We start from the raw sequence: 20,192 nt of genomic DNA on the forward strand, positions 1-20,192 counted from the left end.
AGGGGCAGGACCCAGTGCGCTGAGGATCAGAGCTGAAGGCTCCCTGCCCCCCGTCCCCCCGCCCCCCAGGTGAGGCAGTACCGCAAGCTGCTCCTGGAGAAGTGTCTATACTCCCTGAGGGATGCCCACAGCACCAGCGTGCCCTCTGAGGGCATGGAGGCCCTGGCCAAGATCCTGGCCGAGCTCCGGGAAGGGGATGTAGGGTCCTTCTTCGATGCCATCTCTGAGCAGTGCAGGTCCTTCTTTGACAACGTGAGTCCAGACGAGAGCCTCGCTGGGCCCAGGCCGTGGGTGGGGGCTGTGCAGGTGTTCTGGAGCAGAAAGGACAGCGGGTCTCACTTGGCGCTAATGGATTGATTGGCTGAGCATGGATCCTGTAAAAAAAATCTTGTTCTGGGGCCCAGGGGACCCTTCTCCCTGCTATTAAGGAAATGAGCTTTCCCTTCCAATTCCTGGCCGCCCACAAATGCTCTTGGGGCACCTGCGACATGCCGGGTGGGGGCTCTGCTAGGCAGTGTGTGCCTGCAGATTCAACACAGCCCTCCTCTGGGAAGGGAAGGTCTCAAACACCTGAGTTATGCCCAGTCCCGGAGCCCTGGAGGAGAGACTCCGTCCTGATGGAATGATCCAGAAGGCTTCACAGGGGTCAAGGCACCCAAAAGGGTCCGTGGAGAATGGCTGCAGTTTTGTTGGGCTTCTAGTTCCCCGAGTTTCAGAACTGCTTTGCCCGTCTTGGCCACAGGAGAGCGAGCTGCTGCGCTTGAAAGCCTTCCTCCTGTTCAGCAAGCTGGCCAAGGTGGTCAGGGCTTCCAAGAAGCACTTCTTCAAGGGGGAAGTGAAGAGAGCCTGGGTCCCGCTCATGCTGCACTGCCAGGACCCCTGCCCCGACGCAGCCCAGGTAAGGCAGCCTCGGCTCTGCGTTCCAAAGTCGGGGCCCGCTGTCCCCAAGAGGAAAGTGTTTTCTGGGTCTGCTGGCCGAGCTGCCTGCACGCGCACCCCCTTCCGTCTCCCGGGGAGCCCAGAAACCACATTCAAAGCGCCCCACAAACCGGCTTTCTGCAGGGGCTGAGTTTCCTTCTTCCCCACTCACTTCCACCTATGGCCCTTTCTTCGACCAGATTCACTCTGGGGTACTATGGTTCAGGCATGTTTAAAATTCACCGTAAACCTCACCTGCTCCCTGCGGGGCAGGCTTGTGAGGTGAGGGTGGGGGGGGCTCTCCCTGGCTCTGTGACTCTGTTTCTCCTCCCCCTCCAAGTCCCAGCCCCTGTAATGCTTTGGGTGGGAGGAGGGAAGGGGAGAGACCCCTATTTGAACTGCTGCCTCAGGCTAACACTGGCTGGCTGGGGACACACAGGTGGGGAACCTCTCACCGCACACACGGACCATGACCCTGTCCTCTGTCTTCCTATAGAAGGGGGGGTGGTGGAGAGGTGGCTGAGATCAGGGGCCATTCTGCAAAAAACAAGTGACAAAGACACAGTTGTGGGGATATAGCTGGCTGGAAACAAGGGGTCCTCAACAGCTCATTTTAAAACTAGCACCTTAGTTCCCAATTCTGGGCTCACAAGATAAGCCCCCTCAATCCTGCTGCTGCGAGGGCTGCCAATTTGCATGTGGGGTGGGGATGGTCCGGGTGGCATCCACAGGGACATGAGGGGAGTTCTGCAGTGCCCTCCTGACTCGGGACTTTGCCCTCATCCTGCCTCCCTGCCTGGGCTCTGCCTTGGGCACCCTGGTGACCCAGGGCACAGAGCATCACCTCTTAGAGACTCCTTTCTTCACTGATCCTCACCTCCCTCTATCGAGGGTTCCCAGTTATTTCACGTCTTATCAGCAACTGTCCTGTGGCTGGTGCTTCAGGGAAGGCACAGCAGACAAGTGACCGAGGGGCTTTAATGAAGGAGCCTCAGAGGACAGGCCAGGGGACCAGCATGGATGGGAAGTGCCAGAGGCTAGCCCCAGCGGTGCGGCTGCCACTGCTACCCCTGGGCAATGGATGCTGGCCTCTCCTCCTGCCCTCTGTCTCCCGTCAGCATCCTCCTATGACCTAACCCACCAGAGGCCAGAGCCTGCGGGCCAGACTGATGCAGTCCTCAGAAGCAGGAAGAGCTGGTGCAGGGCATCTTGGGGAATGAGAAGGCTTGCCCCCGTCCTCCCAACCCCAGCCAGGCCCCCAACCCAATCTCCTAAAAAGGCAGGTCCCAGGCAGGGCTGCTGAGGGCATGAAGGTGCTGGCTCAGGGGGCAAGTGGGTTGCATTGGCCCCCAAGGGGCTTTTTATAAATGCGCACACAGCCATTACCTAGGCTGGTGGGGCTCTGGTCCCAGGTGCCCTCCCAGGGCCCACCAGCCCACCCTTCAGCTTCCTGAGGCTTTTCCAGGGATACCCTCTGGCTTTATTGACGAAACGCAGCCTGACCAGCCCCACCGCTCCTGTGAAGCCCTCGGTCCGCCTGACGCGCCTCCTGCCATCCCGCTCTGTGTCCCTCCAGGCCTGTGTGGAGACCATGTATCAGTGTGTGCACTTCTGGGGCTGCAAGGGCCTGGTGGACTCCTCAGGGCAAAGAGACACCAGGGGGGCTGATGAGATGGCCACTTTCCAGACAACCCTGTGCTCCGTCCTGGTGAGGAGGCTGAGGGGGTGGGGGAGCCTCACCTGTTGGCAGTGGCTGCTCAGTGGCTTGGGGCTTAGGGTCTCAACTGCCAGAGTCTACCTTGAGACCCTGTGTTCACCTCTTAGAGGTGAAGTGTCGAGACAAGCACTGTCCAGCAGAAATGAATGCAAGCCACATGCCCATTTTTAAGTTTCCTAGTAGCCATGTTAAGAAAAGGGAAAAGACAATAGAGTGGTGAAGGCCTGGGGTGGGGGCAGGGGCAGGCTGGAGGGGGTCAATGGGGGAAAAAAAGAGGACATATGTAATACTTTCAATAATAAAGATTAAAAAAAAGGGGGGGGGGAGAGATGAAAACAAGTCTAATCATAGATTTTATTTAACCCAATAGCTCCAAGTCTTTATTATTTCAACATGTAATCAATGCAAAAATTATTAATTCAGGCTAGCCATCTTTCAAGTGCTTAAGGACCACACATGGCCATTGGCAACTGTATTGGACAACATGGGTTTTGGACGAATATAATCTCGTCGCTGGGCCAGACTAGAATGTGACGGGGATGAAGGTTGCCGAGCTTCCAATTTGCTGGGTGACCCTGGAGTCACTCGCCCTCTCTTGGCAGACCCGCCTGCACCAGAAAGATGGCGATACACTTTGCATTCCCATCCGGGACCGCAACCTCCCCAGCTCTGTGTGTCACTTGTTTTTTTTTGCAGACTCAGAAAAAACCTGCTGTTCTCTACAGTTTCTTGCTAGAAACAATGACCTACATTAAAAGTAACTTGTCAAGGATCAGAATCGCTTCCTGCAACTTGGCAGGTGAGCGGGCAGATGTCTCCTGATGCAGGAGGGACCATGGGGTCAGTCCCGGGTCTGGAGGGGATGGGGACAGGTGTCAGGTCCAGAGCTCCTGTCCCACCTTGCTGCCTACCTGCCTGATTCTCAGTTAGGTGTCCTCAACTAACTCCTCAGACACCTGGTAAGGTAAAACCAGATCTGTCACTCACTAATACCTGTGTGATGAGCATCTCTCTGGCTATCACTTAGGGGTTATTATGAAGCAGATGTCTGAACATTATCTGAAAAAGCTGGACTTCGTGGCATTACGGAATTGTAAGTCGTGGAGACTCAAATGTACGTGGGGAGCTTAGTGAAGTGCCGAGGGAGCAGCCTGCTGACCCTTAGTTGTGGGCTTTGGGGAGTTGGGGGTTGTAACCAGGCACAAAGAGATGGATGGCCCTGTGGAGGGCTTTCCAAGGAAGACAACTCTCTGTGGGGTGGTGGTGGGAGGAGGAGGGGGCGCATTTGTTCTGGGCTTCTGCCCCATCCCCCTTCACAAACATTAGTAAAATGCTTTTGCCCTGATTCCGTCAGCTGATCCAGGCAGCAATTGGGGTTCTGGGATCCCTCTGTCTGTTAGAGAAGGGAAGCCCTGAGAGATGGCAGATGTGTGTGAAGACACAGCTCCACCTGCTGCATCCTGACTTCAAACACAGGCGTTCCATGTCTGCAGCCATGACAGTCAGGCCCTGGGCCTGTGGGCAGGGGCAGGGGGCGCAGCCCAACTGCCAGGTCCTGACCCTCCCGTTTGTGGTCTCAGCCCTCCAGGAGCTACAGTTGGACGCAGATCCCGGGGTCCAGAGGGCAGCCCTGGAGACTCTCAAAATCTTGGATACCTGCAGTCAGCACCGGCTTTTGGCTTCACCCAAAGGAATCTCCTAGGTGGCCCGAATGTAAAATGCAAACTGCCCACCCCGCCCATAACCATGCAGATCACTTTGAATTTAGTTTGTAAGGAAAGCATTGTTCTGAGATAATCAGTGTCCCTTCCTTTCCACTGAAATAAACCTCCATTGCCACGTGGAGTGCAGACTCTTGGCTGTAAGGTGACGATATCCCAGAGTCAGGACAGTGGGGCAAAGGGAGAGGTCATTGTTTCTAGCAAGAAACGGTAGAGAACAGCAGCCCAAAGCATCAGAGTCCACCTTTGTCTTCACTGGCATTTAGGTCACATCCATGCTGATGGTGTCCACTGCCCATGGCTGTACCAGGCAGAGAGCGGGTTACTGTGCAGGCTCTGCCCCAGGGACCCCTCTTAAAGGGAAAGGAGACATCTACCAGCCAAATGTGACACACATTAGAGCAGCGGCTGCCAACATTTCGGACTACCAGTTGACAACCGCTGCTCCAAAGGTTTCCTTAAACCAGCGGTCGCCAACCTTTCGGACCTCACAGACCACCGGTTGGCGACTGCTGCATTAGAGGGCACCATCTGTACAGTTCATGGGTCCGCTATTGGCAGAGCTGTACGTTGGCTGAGATGCAAGCCCAGTCCCTTCTGCCTCACCTTCCTCTGCTAGATAATAGGACATCAAACCCTGAATTTCTAGGCTCTGTGGCAGCGAGGCCTGGCCAGAGACCTCAGCACAGGCCCGCTGGGTAACCGGTTGGGGTGAGCCATGGCACCAGCAGTTTGGGGAAAGAATGATAGTTTTCCTGATAAGGAAGAAAGGTCTAGAACTGCAGGGGCCACCCCAGCCTTGGCTGAGCCACAGAGTCAGCAGCCCCCTGCTAGGCCTCCTTACTGATTCGCAGAGCTCTGGACTGAACATGTCTCCCCAAGTTCACACCCTAATCTCAGTGTGAGGGCCCCCGAGATGGGGCCTTGATGATGGGATTAGTCGCAGGGGTCCTCAAACTACGGCTCGCGGGCCATATGCGGCCCACCGAGGACATTTAGCCGGCCCGCCGGGTGTTTTTGCCGCCGCTGCCTGTCCTGCTTAGCAGCCGACTTAGCAGTGTGCATAGGAATTTGTTCATAGTTTTTTTTTTTAAACTATAGTCCGGCCCTCCAATGGTCTGAGGGACAGTGAACTGGCCCCCTGTTTAAAAAGTTTGAGGACCCCTGGATTAGTGCCTTTATGACAGCGCCCTCTCGGTCTGCCATCTGAGGACACGGTGAGGAGGCGCCGCCTGCAATCCAGGAAGTTCTCATTGGAGCCCATGCTGGCACCTGGACCTCTGACGTCCAGCCTGAGAACTGGGGAGGAAATTTCTGTTGTTTAAACCACCCAGTCTGTAGTATTTTGTGATGCGGCCTGAGCTAATACACATAGGTCATGAGGTCCCAGGGCACAGATGTGGGGGGGAAAAGGGGACACATCATTATGAGGACAGTGACAGCCTAGGGAAGGGAAGACATCCAATCTTATCTGTAATATTTTATTTAAAATAAGAAATCCATAGCACATGGCAGCATAACAGTTACACAACCTGGGTTTGGTCACTGTGTTCTGAATATCTGATATATTTTATTAACAAAGACATTCTATTACCCACAGCTCGGATAAGAGCCAGATGTCACGGCTACCATGTGGCTGCAAGAGTGCTTGGGGAACATTACAAGAATGCTCCAATACAGCATGCTGTCCTCTAAAAACATGGAAAATGACTTTGTATGGGTGAATTGTGCTTCAATTTGCTACCTCCTGATGTGGAAGGTGCCAAGTCCCATGGGTCTGAATTTAAAAAACTAAGCAGCTGAATTTTTTCTTCAGAGATCACTGTATCCAGGGCTTAACCTTACATTTCAAAGCAAACAATTTCTCCCAGGAAGTGGGAAATATAAGAGAGAATTCTGTTGGCATATCTAAATTTAGCAAAGAAAACATGAGCAAAACAGCCCAAAAAGGATACTATTAATACTTTTAATTGAGCAACCTTATTCCAATAATTTCTATACCAAGTCATGTCAGTCATGTCAATGAAACCAATTTCATTGAAATCTGCTTTGAAGGGGAGATAACTGAAGCAATTTCTAAGTCTTGAGAATTAAAAAAAACCCGCGCACACACATACAGAATAAGGGGGCAGTGGGACAATGCCCTAAAAAACTTGACTGTAGATTTTTAGCTTTGAGTTTTCTCACACAAAATCACTTATCTTCCATCCTGAAAGTGTGCTCTTTCCTCTAGAAAAAAAAAAAGACAAAACCACCTCAGTAAAATTCCACTGGCATTCCCAAAGCCAGTCACTAAAAGCTTAACTGTTATTTATTTCAATGTCTATAGATATAAATATTAGTGTCCACTATAGAAAATGCCACCATGCTCAATAAATACCCTAAGGCAGCGGTCGCCAACCAGTGGTTCGCTGACCACTGGTGGTCCGTGAGGTCCCAAAGGTTGGCGATCACTGCCCTAAGGAATGTAAAGAAAAAAAAACAAAACAAAACCCCAAAACAACAACAAAAACTAACATTAAGCCCTAAGGCGGCAATGCAAACAGGTGGCTAAATTGACAGGCTTGCTTTCAAATGCTGGCCGCACAGTTATAAGACAGAAGCTGAATCCCCTTATTTACTAAAAGAAAAGACAGACCTATCTAATCAAAAGGTTCGTGGGGGATTGAGGAAGGCATAAAAAGGTTCAACGTGGCCTGGTGAACAGAAAGCCAGGTGTCAGCCATTAAAATTCCTTCTGTAGCCTCAGCTCACGGAGATTTGGTCCTTTTCCACAAGAAATGTGTAATTTAGGGAAAGAAGAAGAAGGAAAATCATTAAATATGTTTATATTGTGGTTTAAGATGAAACTGCAAAGGCCTCCAGTGGAGCTTATCAAATTCCAAGGGAGCCAGGAGTGTCCCCGGGACCACCAAGGCCGAGTTCTCCTCTTGGTCCTCTATGTCCAGGCACACGTGGCCACCAGGCTGAGCCAGTGAAAAAGTGAGGGGACACTGCACTGAGCAACCAGAGGCAGGAGTGACCTGCCACACTCCCGGGGCCAGTTAGTAAGTCGGCAGCTTAAGAGGTGAGGTTCGAGCCAACCAGGGAACATGGTGGGAAAGGCACAAAAGAGGGAAAAGACGAGGAGGGAAGCTGCGTGGGGAAAAGGTTTAGGTTCAAACAAATGGGGACGGAGGGAAAGGGGGCTGTGATGTGTCAGGGGTTAGGACAGTGATGGCGAACCTATAACACGCGTGTCAGCACTGACACGCGTAGCCATTTCTGATGACACGCGGTCGCTGAGGCGGCCGCATGCCGAGGATGAAACGTTTGCTGCTCCTGAGGATGAAACATTTGCGAAATAATGTTTTTTCCTCAAAGTGACACACTATTCGAGTTATGCTCAGTTTTTTGGCGAAGTTTGACACACCAACCTCAAAAGGTTGCCCATCACTGGGCTAGGAGAAGCCTCAGAGACAGCCCCGGGGCTGAGGAGTCATCTTTGGGTTTTGAAATATTTTTCGAGAAGGGGAGCCACAGGGGTCTGAACACTGAGAAACACTAATGGGCAAAGATAGGGACAGGCCTGGGGGAGGGGGGTCTGAGGGGTAGTGGATGGTGACAACTCATGTGGAGGGGTTCATCTCCAAGAGAAAACACACTGTCCTCTGAAAAGAGGTCATAGGACAAACAGGCAGAGATGGGAAAACAGAAAACAGCAGATTTAGGGCAGAGAGGGTCCACCTGAATGACTGCTGAGAGGCCATCTATGTGGTTGGGGTAGGAAGGGAAGAGAAAGCTTGTATACACGCCTGACCTGCCTGCACCACCAACACACAAAATCCCAAACTGCCAGGCCAAGAGTCAAGTCCCATCAGCTGGCAGCAGAGATGTGCAGGGACAGTAACATGGTCCAAATCCTGGCACACTGCGCGGCATGCTGGAAAACCTGGCCCTCCTGTGATAACACTCAACGACACATTGGCTTGTCCCACCCCCTCATCTTGTCTCTGGAGAAAATAAAATGGTGCAGCACATTAACCTTTAGCTAAGTGGTCTGTCTGCACAAACTACACCGCAGGAGGCGGGCGGGCACTGAGGTTACTGGCTGTCCTCTCGCAGCCCAGCACGTGTGAGATTCTGCACTGGTGGCTCTCAAGGGCCTGCTCCTATTCTGTCCCTACTAGGAAATCCAGACGTAAAACGCCATGGTTTCCAGACCAGTTTCTCCTTACAACAGCTCTTCTCTGAGTGTAAGATGGAGAGGGTGGAAATGACACAGTTGGACAAGGACGGATAGAGCATGCAAAGTGATGCATTCTGCTGGGAATTGTGTAGAACTTTCCCTATAAGAATGTTTTTCAGCTCCACCTTGACACATCTTACCATGAACATGTGCTTGATGTGAAGAAATAGAATTTGGGAGAAAGTTTAGAAAATTAACATGCACAGAATACTGTTATCACACAGCCACATTTGACAAAAACTCACCTTCCTTTTCCAGTCGGGAGAAGAGCAGACCTCTTCCCCTGGCCTCGGAATGGCCCGGCCCACCATGCGAGAGGGATCCTGGGACTCTGCCCACCTTCCACACACCTGAGGGTCTGATAACCGGCGTCTTTTGGCATGGGGCTGAGGCCTGCAGCTGGAGGCCAGCTCGAACCATGGAGATGGATGGAGCTCAATTGTGGTGGAGTCCAGTGAACTTCTGATGCTCCACTGAACTGACGATGACAACTTCCGGGGTCCCAGTAAGCCAGAGTCTGGATCTAATTTTTTAAAGAAGGCTTCTTTCTGATTCTGAACCGCCACACTTGCTTCACCTGGAGATGCTTCAGCACAAAAAGGCACCTTCATCCGCTGAGGTGACTTTTGGCAATACTGCTGATGCAGCTGGTCAAATTTCTCCTTGATTCCATCGTAACGATCTTTCGCAGAGCCTAGAGGATGTACCCCGGGTACTGAAATAGCTTTGCTGAGTGCCATTGACTTCCTAAATATTCCAAGAGGATTTTCTCGGAAAAGGTCAGCTGTGGGGTCAGAGCAGCCTGGGCTCCATGTGGGGTCGGTCTTCGAAAATGATGCAGATGAATCACTTCGGGGCAGGCATCTTCCTGTTTCAATGGCCCGTTTGCCCAGGTTTTTAAAAGCCTCATTTAGACTCTTCACTTTTGCTTTGCTGAAAGGTCTACTTGGCCGGTGGGTTTCTAAGCCCTGGGGGCTCCTGGGGCTTGCTGGATCACTTCTGAGCACGTCTACCTCGAAGGAGGAGGAGCTGGGGAGGTAGGACAGGCATAGCTGCTTCCTGGGGGTTGGGCAATATTCCTGGTGAAGTTTCTTAAATTTGCTATCGAATGCCCTGTAATGATTCCCTCCCTCGCCCTGCAGTATTCTTGGTCTGGAAACTATTTTTATAGGAGAAATTAACCACTTTAATGTCATTAATCTATTTTCCTGATCCAGACGATGTGTTGCACTAGAGTCCACATAAGTCAATGAAGACAACTTCCGGGGTGTTCCCTTAAGCTCCTTTGAGATTTGGAGTTTGTTTACTTCAGGAAAAGCTTTTTCCAATTTTAATCCTGACTTCAGGCCAGAAAGATCTCGGAAGTTCTGGCGCTCTCTTAACACCCCCACCTCCTTCACAGGCTCAGAGCAGGGCCCAAGTGTCTCCTGGGAAGCCCTCCGTGCATGCCTGCTGCCTCTGCAATATGTCCTGTTCATTCTGCTCTTGCACCCGTGTCTCCTCCGAGAGCTCCAGTTTCGAACAATGAAGGTTTTGGTGGAGATGACGCACGAGGGCTTTGAGCTCAGCAGCCGGCTCATCGAGTGCAGCATGCCCGCATACAGGTCACTGATGGTCACGTTGCAGATGTCGCCGGCCACAAAGGACTGGCTGCTCAAGAAGCTGTGACCACTGGTCTCTTGTAATGAGACACTGTCATTTCTGGGCACTATGACCGTGTCTGTGGAGCAAAGGTGTGAAGATGCAGCTGGCTCAAAAGGACTGTCTTCAGAGACATGGCCACAGTATCCTGGAGAAAAGCACACCGGTAAATGTGTGTAAGTTACCACTTCAAACAATCTGCATGCAGAGATCATGGAACGGAAGGCTGGATCATGACCATAATGGTTTTTTAATAAAACAATACAAAAACAAAAGAAACATTACACATATTTGGGAATAGACACTTCTCAGAGATTTCTTCCTACCTATGAAAATTAAATTTCTACGCTCCACCAACCTTCCCAAAAAGAGTCTTCCTTCTCCAGGGGACAGTTTAGGAACTTGGTTGCCTTTTCAAACTGGGAACCAAAAAATAGTGACATTGTTTGCCTACACAGGGAGGGCAAAAGAAACGAGAGTCCTGAATACAGCTCTTCAGACAGCTTTGACTTTTGCACAATGTTACGTTTTATATATTAAACAAATAAACTTAAACCAACAAAGATGGGGATCACTCTGAGTTAAATACAGACAGAAAAATGACCATACTATCAAACTGATAACAAACAGAATCCAAATAACTTTGCACAGAGTGTCCTGCATGCTCCCTCAGCCGGACACCACGGCCACAATGGGTGAAACCACACTGTGTCACTGTTACATTGCTGGCTTGTGACCAATTTATTGCTTTAGGTAGAATTACCTGCTTTTAGGAGGTACTTGTGAAGTATTCAGGGATAGTATATATGGATGCAAATGAAAATATACTGTGTCTGTGTGTGATAACTAGACAAACGTGACTCAAAAAAAAAACCAAAACTGACATGTGACCAAAAATTGATTGCTAAATACAAGAGAAGGATGTTTACGAATGAGTCCTACTTTTCTGGAGATTCAAAAAATTTCAAAATAGTAAGTTGAGATAAAGAGCTAATTAGAAATTAGCATGCCAGAGTTGCAGAGGGAAAAAGCAGTTCATGTTAAACTCTTAATAATCTCCCTATGAAGTGCAGGTGTCTCTAACCGTGTTTGTTGATGAACCCCACACAGTGGATGGGAATATGCCCAGCGTAAGGGGCTGTGTGGTTCTACCAAAGTGCACGGGACACAGTTTATGCAGTTTGTCACTCACCATGGGCAGGCCTGGGAGGTGAGACCAGTGAAGGGACCAGGGTCATGCGTGTGTCGTTTCCGTCTCCATGATCATACTGAAATCAAAGCGTGATTTTTAGCAAAGGAGTTGTCAGATGTCGGCTCTGGGCCCACTAAGATGGTTCCCCCCAACACCAGGCCCACTGGATGTAAGAGCCTGGCAGCAGCAGTGACAGGTGTGTGCCAGGATGACAGTAGCCAATTGGGCTTACAGCAGTGGTGGGAAGAAGTGTCTTAGTAACCTGGAGAGGGCCACCACCTGCCAGGGCACCACCTGCTGCCACTTTAGGAAAAAGGCAAAGGCATTTCCGGTGCACCCTCTAATTCAGTGCCCTCAGACACAGGTCAGCAGCATATGAAGAAAATATACATGTTCCTGCTAAGTTTGCTGCCTTTGAGATGAAGTATTTATTCTATACATGTATGTAATATTGTATTCCATATATCAAAAGGCCCGGGTTCGATCCCTGTTCGGGGCTCACATGGGAGGCAACCGATCAATGTTTCACTCTCTCTCTCTAAAAAATCAATAAACATATCTTCAGGTGTAGATTAAAACAAAAATCTTTTAGTTTATGAAAAGATATTGACAGGACTCGGGAAACTACAGAGCTGGCATCCTTACATGGACCTGTACCTTCAGCATTTTTGCTCTTCTTAGGCAAAGCTCTGGAAACAGGCTACAATAGAACTCAGGGGGCACCAGCCCTGGGAGAGGGGACACCTCTCACAGGGCTTAGAACCTATCCACCCAAGGGTAGGGCCCTACTGGATGTCGGAGCCACCCCAGGACACAGTGGGAAACAAGGGGCACACCTGCAAGCTTCCCTGACCACATGGCCCTAGAGGACCCAAGCGTTTACTCAACAGAAGTCTGCAAGCTTGTGAATGAAAGGGCTTGGAAACAATCGCTCAAAATGCTCTTTACAGGCTCCACAGAGAGAACAGAAGCCTACACTGTCCCTCAACACGTCTCTAGTCTGTGATCAATTACAGAGATACACACTGGGGAATGCACTTACCTCTGCACATCCTTTATCTTGTAGCAGTATGTCCACTTGGGTCAAGTATTTCCTTCTTAACTCGTCTTTCAAAGGGCTCAAAGGCACTACAGGCTGGTACAAAAGAGAAGGCAGCATTCTTAAGAGCTTTTGGGGATGAATGAGCTCTTGGATTCTGGAACAAACTGGCAAACTCATTAATGTGCAAATCTTTAAATGAAGTTCCTCAAAGCCATCTTTTAACTTCCTGCTGGTACCAGGACAAAGTGGTCCAGCCCCTCTGAAAATCCACCTGACCAGGAATCTGACCTTAGGGAATTTACCAGAGGTAATAATCCAAAAGAAAGTTAGATGATAAAAAATGCAGAGGTTTATGACAACATTACTAGAGCAAAAAGAAAAGTAAGTAACACAATCTGAATATTCTTAGGTGTGTTCAGGATTCAGCTACTAAAACCAACCCCGGTCCATATGTTTTATAAGAAAAGAAGTTCAGTGTTCCAACTCAGGAGGCAGGAATGGTAGCCTCTCACCTGCCTCACACTGAAGACAGTGGGTCTCAATCTCCTCTCTCTGTGGCTGAGTGGGGTGAGGACTGGACTGGGATGCAGATGTGGGCAACACAGACACGCATTATTCAGTGTGTCCCTACTGTGGGGCTGCCTACTTCCCGTCACTGCCGCCACCCCTCCACTATATTCACAAGTACCGCTTTCCTCCTCAGGGTCATCACCTTATTCCAATTAGACACTCAAAGCCACACATGGGTGTATGAGCAAACCTATGCACAAAAAGAGTGATTTCAGAGGAAAACCAGGTGCCTGCTACTTTAACATCGGACTCGGGCCAGGGAAGATGCTCCATATTCTGTGTGTATTCTCGTCTATCCCAACTAAATGGGAAGGTGAGAAGCATATCCTATAAGGAGACTGTGGCTTCCAGGACCACTGGGGCATGCTGGGAGACAAACACAAAACAATGGCCTGCCAGAGTATGTGACCTCATGACTTAATGGGCTTTAAGGGCTCACTTAGAAATATTCCCTAGAACACCATCCTGTGACATTGCCTCTATGGAGGAAGATCTACTTAGGATCCAACTTTCAGTATTGCATGTTCAATCAAGGCAAATGACATAGTGTGAACCGCAGATGTGATTTTTCTGTGTGCAGAGGGAACAGCACCAAAAATCTATGTACATTCAATAAATCAGACTTGAACTTGGTTAGTGATGGCTGCTAAGTGATAGATTTGCTGCCTAGGGGAACTGAAAGGGGGACAAAAGACATAAAGGGAGAGATTAGCAAAGAGCAAGCCTCAGAAGAGGAAAGTACAGGTAAGAGGGTGTTGCACCTGCACCCCAAACTCCGACTCTGTCCTTCATTACAAAAGGCGGATCTTACCATTAAGGCTCCAGCAGCCAGATCTTCCTGGTATAAAGTCGCATCAACATCACTGCTTTTGGAATCTAAAAGCAAAAAAAGGAAATTTCAATCAGAATTTTTAAGAAAGCTTGCATTTTTCTTTCACGATGGTTTTTGTATCACTTGAGCATGCTCTACGGTAAAAATTCCAATAGCTTCAAGCATACTCCCTCTAATAAGGATGCAGCCATCTGTCACGGTTCCTGAAAATCAGTAATGCAGAGACCTCACCAGAACAGGAACTGCCTGGAGCGGTAGAGACAGGGAAAAGCAGCTTTTATAGCATTTCTAGCTCTCTCAATGACCTCTGATCCTAGAGGCTGAGTCCCTCTAGCCCAGTGCAAAGTTCATGGAAGTTAGCAGTTCATACCACTTAAGGGCAGACCTTAGGTCTTATTAAATTCTTGACATTAATGTTTTTGTATGAAGTTAATAAAATGGCGTGGGGATGAGGAGCGAGTGTTCATTATTTTAGAATATTTGAGTGCTGTTTATGTGTCAAGTAGCGCAGTGCAAGGCAGCTCCTCTGGGGAGCTAGGGAGGAAATAACAGAACACTTAAAGACGTTCTACCTTTTAAAATAGACCTTAGAAAAAGCCACAGTGAGGAATCTAGAATTTAAAGGCTGTAACAGGGACATGTCAGGCCCAGCCCCTTGAGACCCCAGGGCACACTCACCCTCTCCCAGGTCCTGTGTGTAGGGCACAGGCAGCTCGTCACCTCCGGCTGTGGCTTGCACGGCGCCATCTTTCCTGCCGACTGTCTGCTCCGGGGAGCCCTCAAAGTTCAGAAAGTGGTAGACACGCTCGTTTCAGTCTTAAGACATTTCAAAGCCACTGTAAAGTAACAAGCCTCCAGCCCTTCCATTCACATATGGGAGAACAGGGGGTGTCACAAGGTTTCTCTTCCAGCACATTCTGGGATCAAAGGCCTCAAAACTTCTAGTAGATGGTCAAGGTTCCCCTTGGAAAGGAAACAAGCATTCTTTCTCTAGCTGTGCCCATGGCAGCTACTTCAAAAGCCACTTGGATGGTGAGGGACGGAGCTAAGGCCTGAGCAAAAGGGCCTGACCTGGCCCTCGTATGGCAGCAAATGAAAAACCAACAGGAAACAGGACAACACGGTCACTGGGTCGTCAGGGAGAATCCAGAAGTTCAAGAGGCCCCTGGGGGACTTCGTGTGACCTCGATGCTGTGAGGTCTACAACTTCTTTACAAGCTTCAGCAGGTGGTGTGGCCCTGCGAGCGGAACCGGGTGAAGACTTGCAAGATCAGGAGTGAGGATGTGGGGAGGCCCAGCCCTGTAGGGACAGTCCCGAGGCATCATTGCTAAGGGCCGGGGTAACAGAATCCTGCCTGATGGACTTGACAGTTATTTGTGGCTGCTGTGTCTGGAGGTGTGGCAGAACGTGGTTTGAGAATTATGGGGAAGTAGCCAATTCTTACCAAATCCTATCTACTAGCAGCTCTGGGGTCTACAAAGAGAACTCAAGCCTTGTGGTAGGACCCAAATGGCCTAAGTAAACAAGTCCACAGCCCTCAAGCAGCAATCTCAGGGAAGGGGTGGGGGCAGGGGTTGAGTATTTGGGTGTCTTCAAAAGGAGAAGGTAGATTTGGGTACCATCGCCCATGGCAATTCTAGGTTGTAGACATCTGAATTGTCATCACCGACTACGCCCAGCTGTTTAATTCCAGGGAAGGGGTTTAAAATTCTGTAAACCCCAGGTAGGGAGCGTGTCTACACTTTAAGCAAAACCCTTAAATATCCAGATGAGAACATGTCCCCACCAGGACCACCAAGCTCTGGTGTGATTGGTAGGCGTCATTATTATGTATAATTTAAAAAGCACATATCTGTTGACCTCCATGGTGGCCTGCACCTTACAACACAGAACTGAGAAGCTGTGACACAGACCATGTGGCTAGCAAAGCCTAAAATATTTATCATCTGGCCCTTTACAGCAAAAGTGTGCTGATCCTGATTTGCAGTAAAGGAAGGTGTGAATAGCTAAATACCTATCAACAAGAGAGCAGTTTTAATGGAAGAGAAGTATTCACAATATACACTGAGTGGCCAGATTATTATGATCTCTGAACGAATAATAATCTGGCCACTCAGTGTGTGTATGCATATATATATATGTTAGAGGCCCGGTGCATGAATTCGTGCATGGGTGGGGTCCGGCCAGCCTGGCCAGGGGGAGGGGACATGGGTGGTTGGCCGGCCTGCCTGCTGGTCGAACTCCTGGTTGAGGGGAATATTTGCATATTAGCCTTTTATTATATAGGATATACACTGAGAAGCCAGATTATTATGTGTTCAGAGATCATAATAATCTGGCCACTCAGTGTATATTAAGTGGGGAAAAAAGGGTAGAAATATGAATAATTAAAAATATCCTATATAATAAAAGGGTAATATGCAAATCGACCAGACAGCAGAAAGACTGGTCACTATGATGCATACTGACCACCAGGGGGCAGATGCTCAATGGAGCACCGCTCAGCCACAAGCTGAACACAGTGGAGGTGGTGGGAGCCTCTCCTGCCTCCGCAGCAGCTCTAAGGATGTCCAGGGGGGAGCAGGCCTAAGCCATCAGTTGGACATCCCCTAAGGCTGAGGGCTCCTGGAATGCTAAAGGGCGCAGGCCAGGCTGAGGGACCATCCCCCCCCCCCCCATACCCTGTGCACGAATGTCACGCACTGGGCCTCTAGTATGTATTATAAAGAGGAATCATGTTATACTAAAATATTATTTGTGATTATCTAGAGAAATCAGGTCAATTTTAAGTACAGTTATATGTATTTCTAACAGTTCTACAATTAAATGTATTATGAGTGTTATTAAAGTCATTAATCAGGAAGAAATCTGACTTCTGAATTGCTGTTAATGGCTTTGGAAACCTAACACTGAGGTTTTCATTCTGAGCACAGAATCCTCAGCTGAGAAGTGGTGATTAAGAAACATCAGACATCCTTGCAAATGTTACTATCGTGGAAGACGGAGTAGTAGGAAGGCAGCTGTATCAGCACCTTCCATGGACATAACATGGGCAGAGCTGCAGTGTCCATGGATAAACTCGAGGAAAACAGACCAACCACAGCTGGATTTAAAGGTAGCACAACGTGGAAGGAAAGAATTGTGATGCTGCCCACGGCATCCTCTCCCTAGTCTCTCTGCCCCTTTCAGAAGAGGCAAGGAGGCATTTTTCTTTCCTAGAAGGACCTGGACTTGTTCTTTTCTATAAGAACCCAACTAGCAAGCTCACAACTGTGGCTGACGTGTGGGGCTGGGAGAGGTCTGTCCGACTGGCCCAGCTGTGCATGTGGGGGTCCAATTGTCAGAATCCCTCAGCCTATGGTAGAGGAGACACCAGGGGATGGAAGAGCTTAAGCACCACACAGCTCCTCCTTGTACCTCACAAGCAACAGAAGAAATGCTTCTCAGTAAATCCTTAAAAACAGGAAAATAGGGTTTCTATTTTCCATGGAAGGGCCCTGCGGTGGCTGCTGGTACTGTTATAGCTCACCCACCCTTTATTCGCATCAATACCCCTCCACGGCAGGGGTGGTGGCAATAACATGTGACATCAAATACCTGGATTTGTCCTTTGCTTTCCTCCTTTTCTAGTCTTCCACCCCAAATTCTCAATCCTCGAGAAAAGAAACGAAATAAAATGACCTCTTACGTAATTCTGAATATGGGGCTTCTGTTTAATTTGCACTCAAAGAAAACCAAACGACAGGCGAAAGAAAATCATAATATTAAAACCAAGCCATATTTCTGATCATCCGTTGCTCTTCATCTTTGTGAAGTTGAAGGTTTTCTTCTTTAAAAATCAAGATTAGACAAATATTTGTCGTTAATGAAAACCTCTACCTAGCGTCAGGAACCCCAGTAATCTGCGTTTTAACAAGCTCTCCCGATGGTCTTCTACATGCTCAAGTGTGACTGCTATCAAGGTGTTTAGGTGCTTCAACTGCAGTTCTCATCAAAATGGGAATCAGAAGTGAGTTTTTGCTGGTGAAATTAGTGGTACTGGAGATACATGAACTGGCTAAATATTCCAGACACGGCCCATTTTTATCGAAGCCTGTAGGAATGATTCCTGCAGAGCCCTGTGTCCAGCCCTAGGTTAAGAGTTGTCACCCCCCGCTGATCAGAGAGTAATAGAAACCTGAGCCAGAATACCTTAGCTTCTGCTGGAGTCAACTTTCACCCAAGGCGTGGCTGGGAAGGGAAAGAGATAGGACTTCCTTTAAGAGCAGGTCTAATGAACCTTTTTGTGCCTGTCTTATCCAACACATGACAGAACTGGATCTGAGGTTGGCTTTCATTAGTAAGAACCAGTTGGTAAGGCTGAATGGGAGGAACTGACATCACCCAGTGCAAATTTTCTCAGCTATTTACCAAAGAGAACCCATGAGAAGTAAGTTTGCAACACCAACTATGAAACAGTTAACCGTAAATATTGAGAAAGGGGGAGGCGGGGATTCCGTACCCTGGGGCGTCTCGTAGGTCAGCGTGGACATTTGCACCACCGGGGCATCCTCGAAGGGCTGGTTGTACTGCAGGAGAGCAAGGGGCATCACGTCGGGTCCGAGGGAGCAAGGAGCCCCTGACCTGGGCGGAGGAGAGCCCCCCCACCGCCCCGCCCCAAGTCCTTCCCCAGCCCCTGGACCGCCAAGCCTGCCTCACTACTCCTGGCACCCTTAAACCGGCCTTCTCCCTCCACACCCCCGGCCCCTAAAGCCCACCTCCTCTCCCCGGCCCCGCCCCTAAAGCCCCCCACCTCTCCCCTAGCTCCCGGCCCGTAAAACCCGCCTCCTCTCCCCTAGTCCCCCGCCCCTAAAGCCCGCCTACGTCCCCCAACACCTAGCCCCAAACTCCACCTCCCCTCCCCGCCGCTTCCCTCCTCATCCCGGCCCCCAACCCAGTCTTCCCCTTTTTCGCCGGCCCCGCGCCTCTCCCAGCGGGCCGGCGGGGGACCGCACCTTCTCTAGCAGCTGCTGCATGTGCCTTTGGAAGCGGCGGCGGCTGTTCTTGAGCTTCTGCATCAGCACGTCCTCCCCTGAGACCTCGCCCTCCATGGCGACCGGAAACCCAAACCTGGATGCCTGCAGGAAAGCGTCTGGGGAGCCTTTCCCCGCGTCCAGGTTCAAATAGAGACCCCGCCCTTCCGGCCCGCCCCTCGGCTTTTCCATTGGCTAGCGTGGAGAGGCTGGGCGCTGATTGGGCCTTTCAAACACGGTAACCATCGCGCCGGAGTTTCCGCCTCCGCCCGCCCGGCTCCGAAGTGTTGGGGTTCGGGTGAGCCGCCTGGCGTGTGCGCAGTAACGGCGCGCTGGTCCCTCGGGCTGCTTCCGTCCCTGATAATCCGGCGCCGCGCGAACCCCGCGAAGTGCGTATAATTTCCCCGGTTGTGCACGTGGTGGCAGGCCCCTCACCCATAGGTCTCCCTGGGCCCTTGGCTCCCGCGCTGTCACGAGAACCAGGACCAAGAAAGAGAACACCCTCCCCCCCAACTTACGAATACAAAAGGAGGCAGGCAGGTGCACATACATTGAGAAGGAAGTACCGTTCGCGTCACAGAATCCGGTGATGATGATTATTTTTTATTTAAATTCTTTATTGTTTAAAGTATTACATGAGTCTTCTTTTTCCCCCATTGACCTCTCCCCGCGGCTCCCACCCCCACCACATGCCCTCACTCCCCTAATGTCTGTGTCCATTGGTTGTGCTCATAGGCATGCATACTAGTCCCCTTCCCCCCACCCCCGCCTTCCCTCATAGGTTGGACAGTCTGTCCCATGCTTCTATTTTTGTTCATCAGTTTATGTTCATTATATTCCACAAATGAGTGAGATCATGTGATATTTATCTCCCCCGCCCCCCCCCGCCCCCTCCCCCCGTCCCCGCTTATTTCGCTTAGCTCAATGCTCTCCAGTTCCATCCATGCTGTTGCAAATGGTAAGAATTCCTTCTTTTTTATAGCAGCGTAGTATTCCATTGTGTAGATGTACCACAGCTTTCTAATCCACTCATCTGAAGATGGGCACTTAGACCGTTTCCAAATCTTAGCTATTGTAAACTGTGCTGCTATGAACATAGGGGTGCATATATCCTTTCTGATTGGTGTTTTTGTTTTCTTGGGCTATATTCCTAGAAGTGGGATTACTAGGTCAAATGGAAGTCCCATTTTTAATTTTTTGAGGAAACTCCATACTGTTCTCCACAGTGGCTGCACCAGTCTGCATTCCCACCAGCAGTGCATGGGAGTTCCTTTTTGTCCTCATCCTTGCCAGCACTTGTCCTTTGTTGATTTGTTGA

At 49.8% G+C, this 20,192-nt stretch overlaps 2 protein-coding genes across 2 annotated transcripts in view; one reads left to right on the plus strand and one right to left on the minus strand.

Annotated features, from left to right (window-relative positions):
- The window catches only part of MROH2A (maestro heat like repeat family member 2A), a gene marked incomplete at its 5' end in the record, with an annotated part of 48,787 nt that extends 43,298 nt beyond the window's left edge, over positions 1-5,489 (plus strand). Inside the window, 6 exons of the mRNA XM_079782039.1 lie at positions 70-252; positions 743-898; positions 2,495-2,626; positions 3,332-3,434; positions 3,663-3,728; positions 4,216-5,489. Coding sequence (XP_079638165.1) covers positions 70-252; positions 743-898; positions 2,495-2,626; positions 3,332-3,434; positions 3,663-3,728; positions 4,216-4,337 — 762 coding nt within the window. The 3' untranslated portion in view covers positions 4,338-5,489. The remainder of the gene's footprint in view (positions 1-69; positions 253-742; positions 899-2,494; positions 2,627-3,331; positions 3,435-3,662; positions 3,729-4,215) is intronic.
- Positions 5,490-5,520: 31 nt separating this feature from the next.
- HJURP (Holliday junction recognition protein) lies at positions 5,521-18,990 on the minus strand. Its single transcript, XM_079782047.1, is given in 10 exon segments — positions 5,521-6,573; positions 6,576-6,585; positions 8,830-10,373; positions 11,418-11,493; positions 12,460-12,552; positions 13,841-13,905; positions 14,540-14,639; positions 17,460-17,515; positions 18,364-18,430; positions 18,857-18,990. Coding segments are annotated over 10 exon segments (2,127 nt in total). The 5' UTR covers positions 18,953-18,990; the 3' UTR covers positions 5,521-6,553.
- Between the last annotated feature and the right edge of the window lie 1,202 nt (positions 18,991-20,192).

This window comes from Cnephaeus nilssonii (assembly GCF_951640355.1).
Source record: "Cnephaeus nilssonii genome assembly, chromosome: 10".
In the NCBI taxonomy this organism is placed as follows: Eukaryota; Metazoa; Chordata; class Mammalia; order Chiroptera; family Vespertilionidae; genus Cnephaeus; species Cnephaeus nilssonii.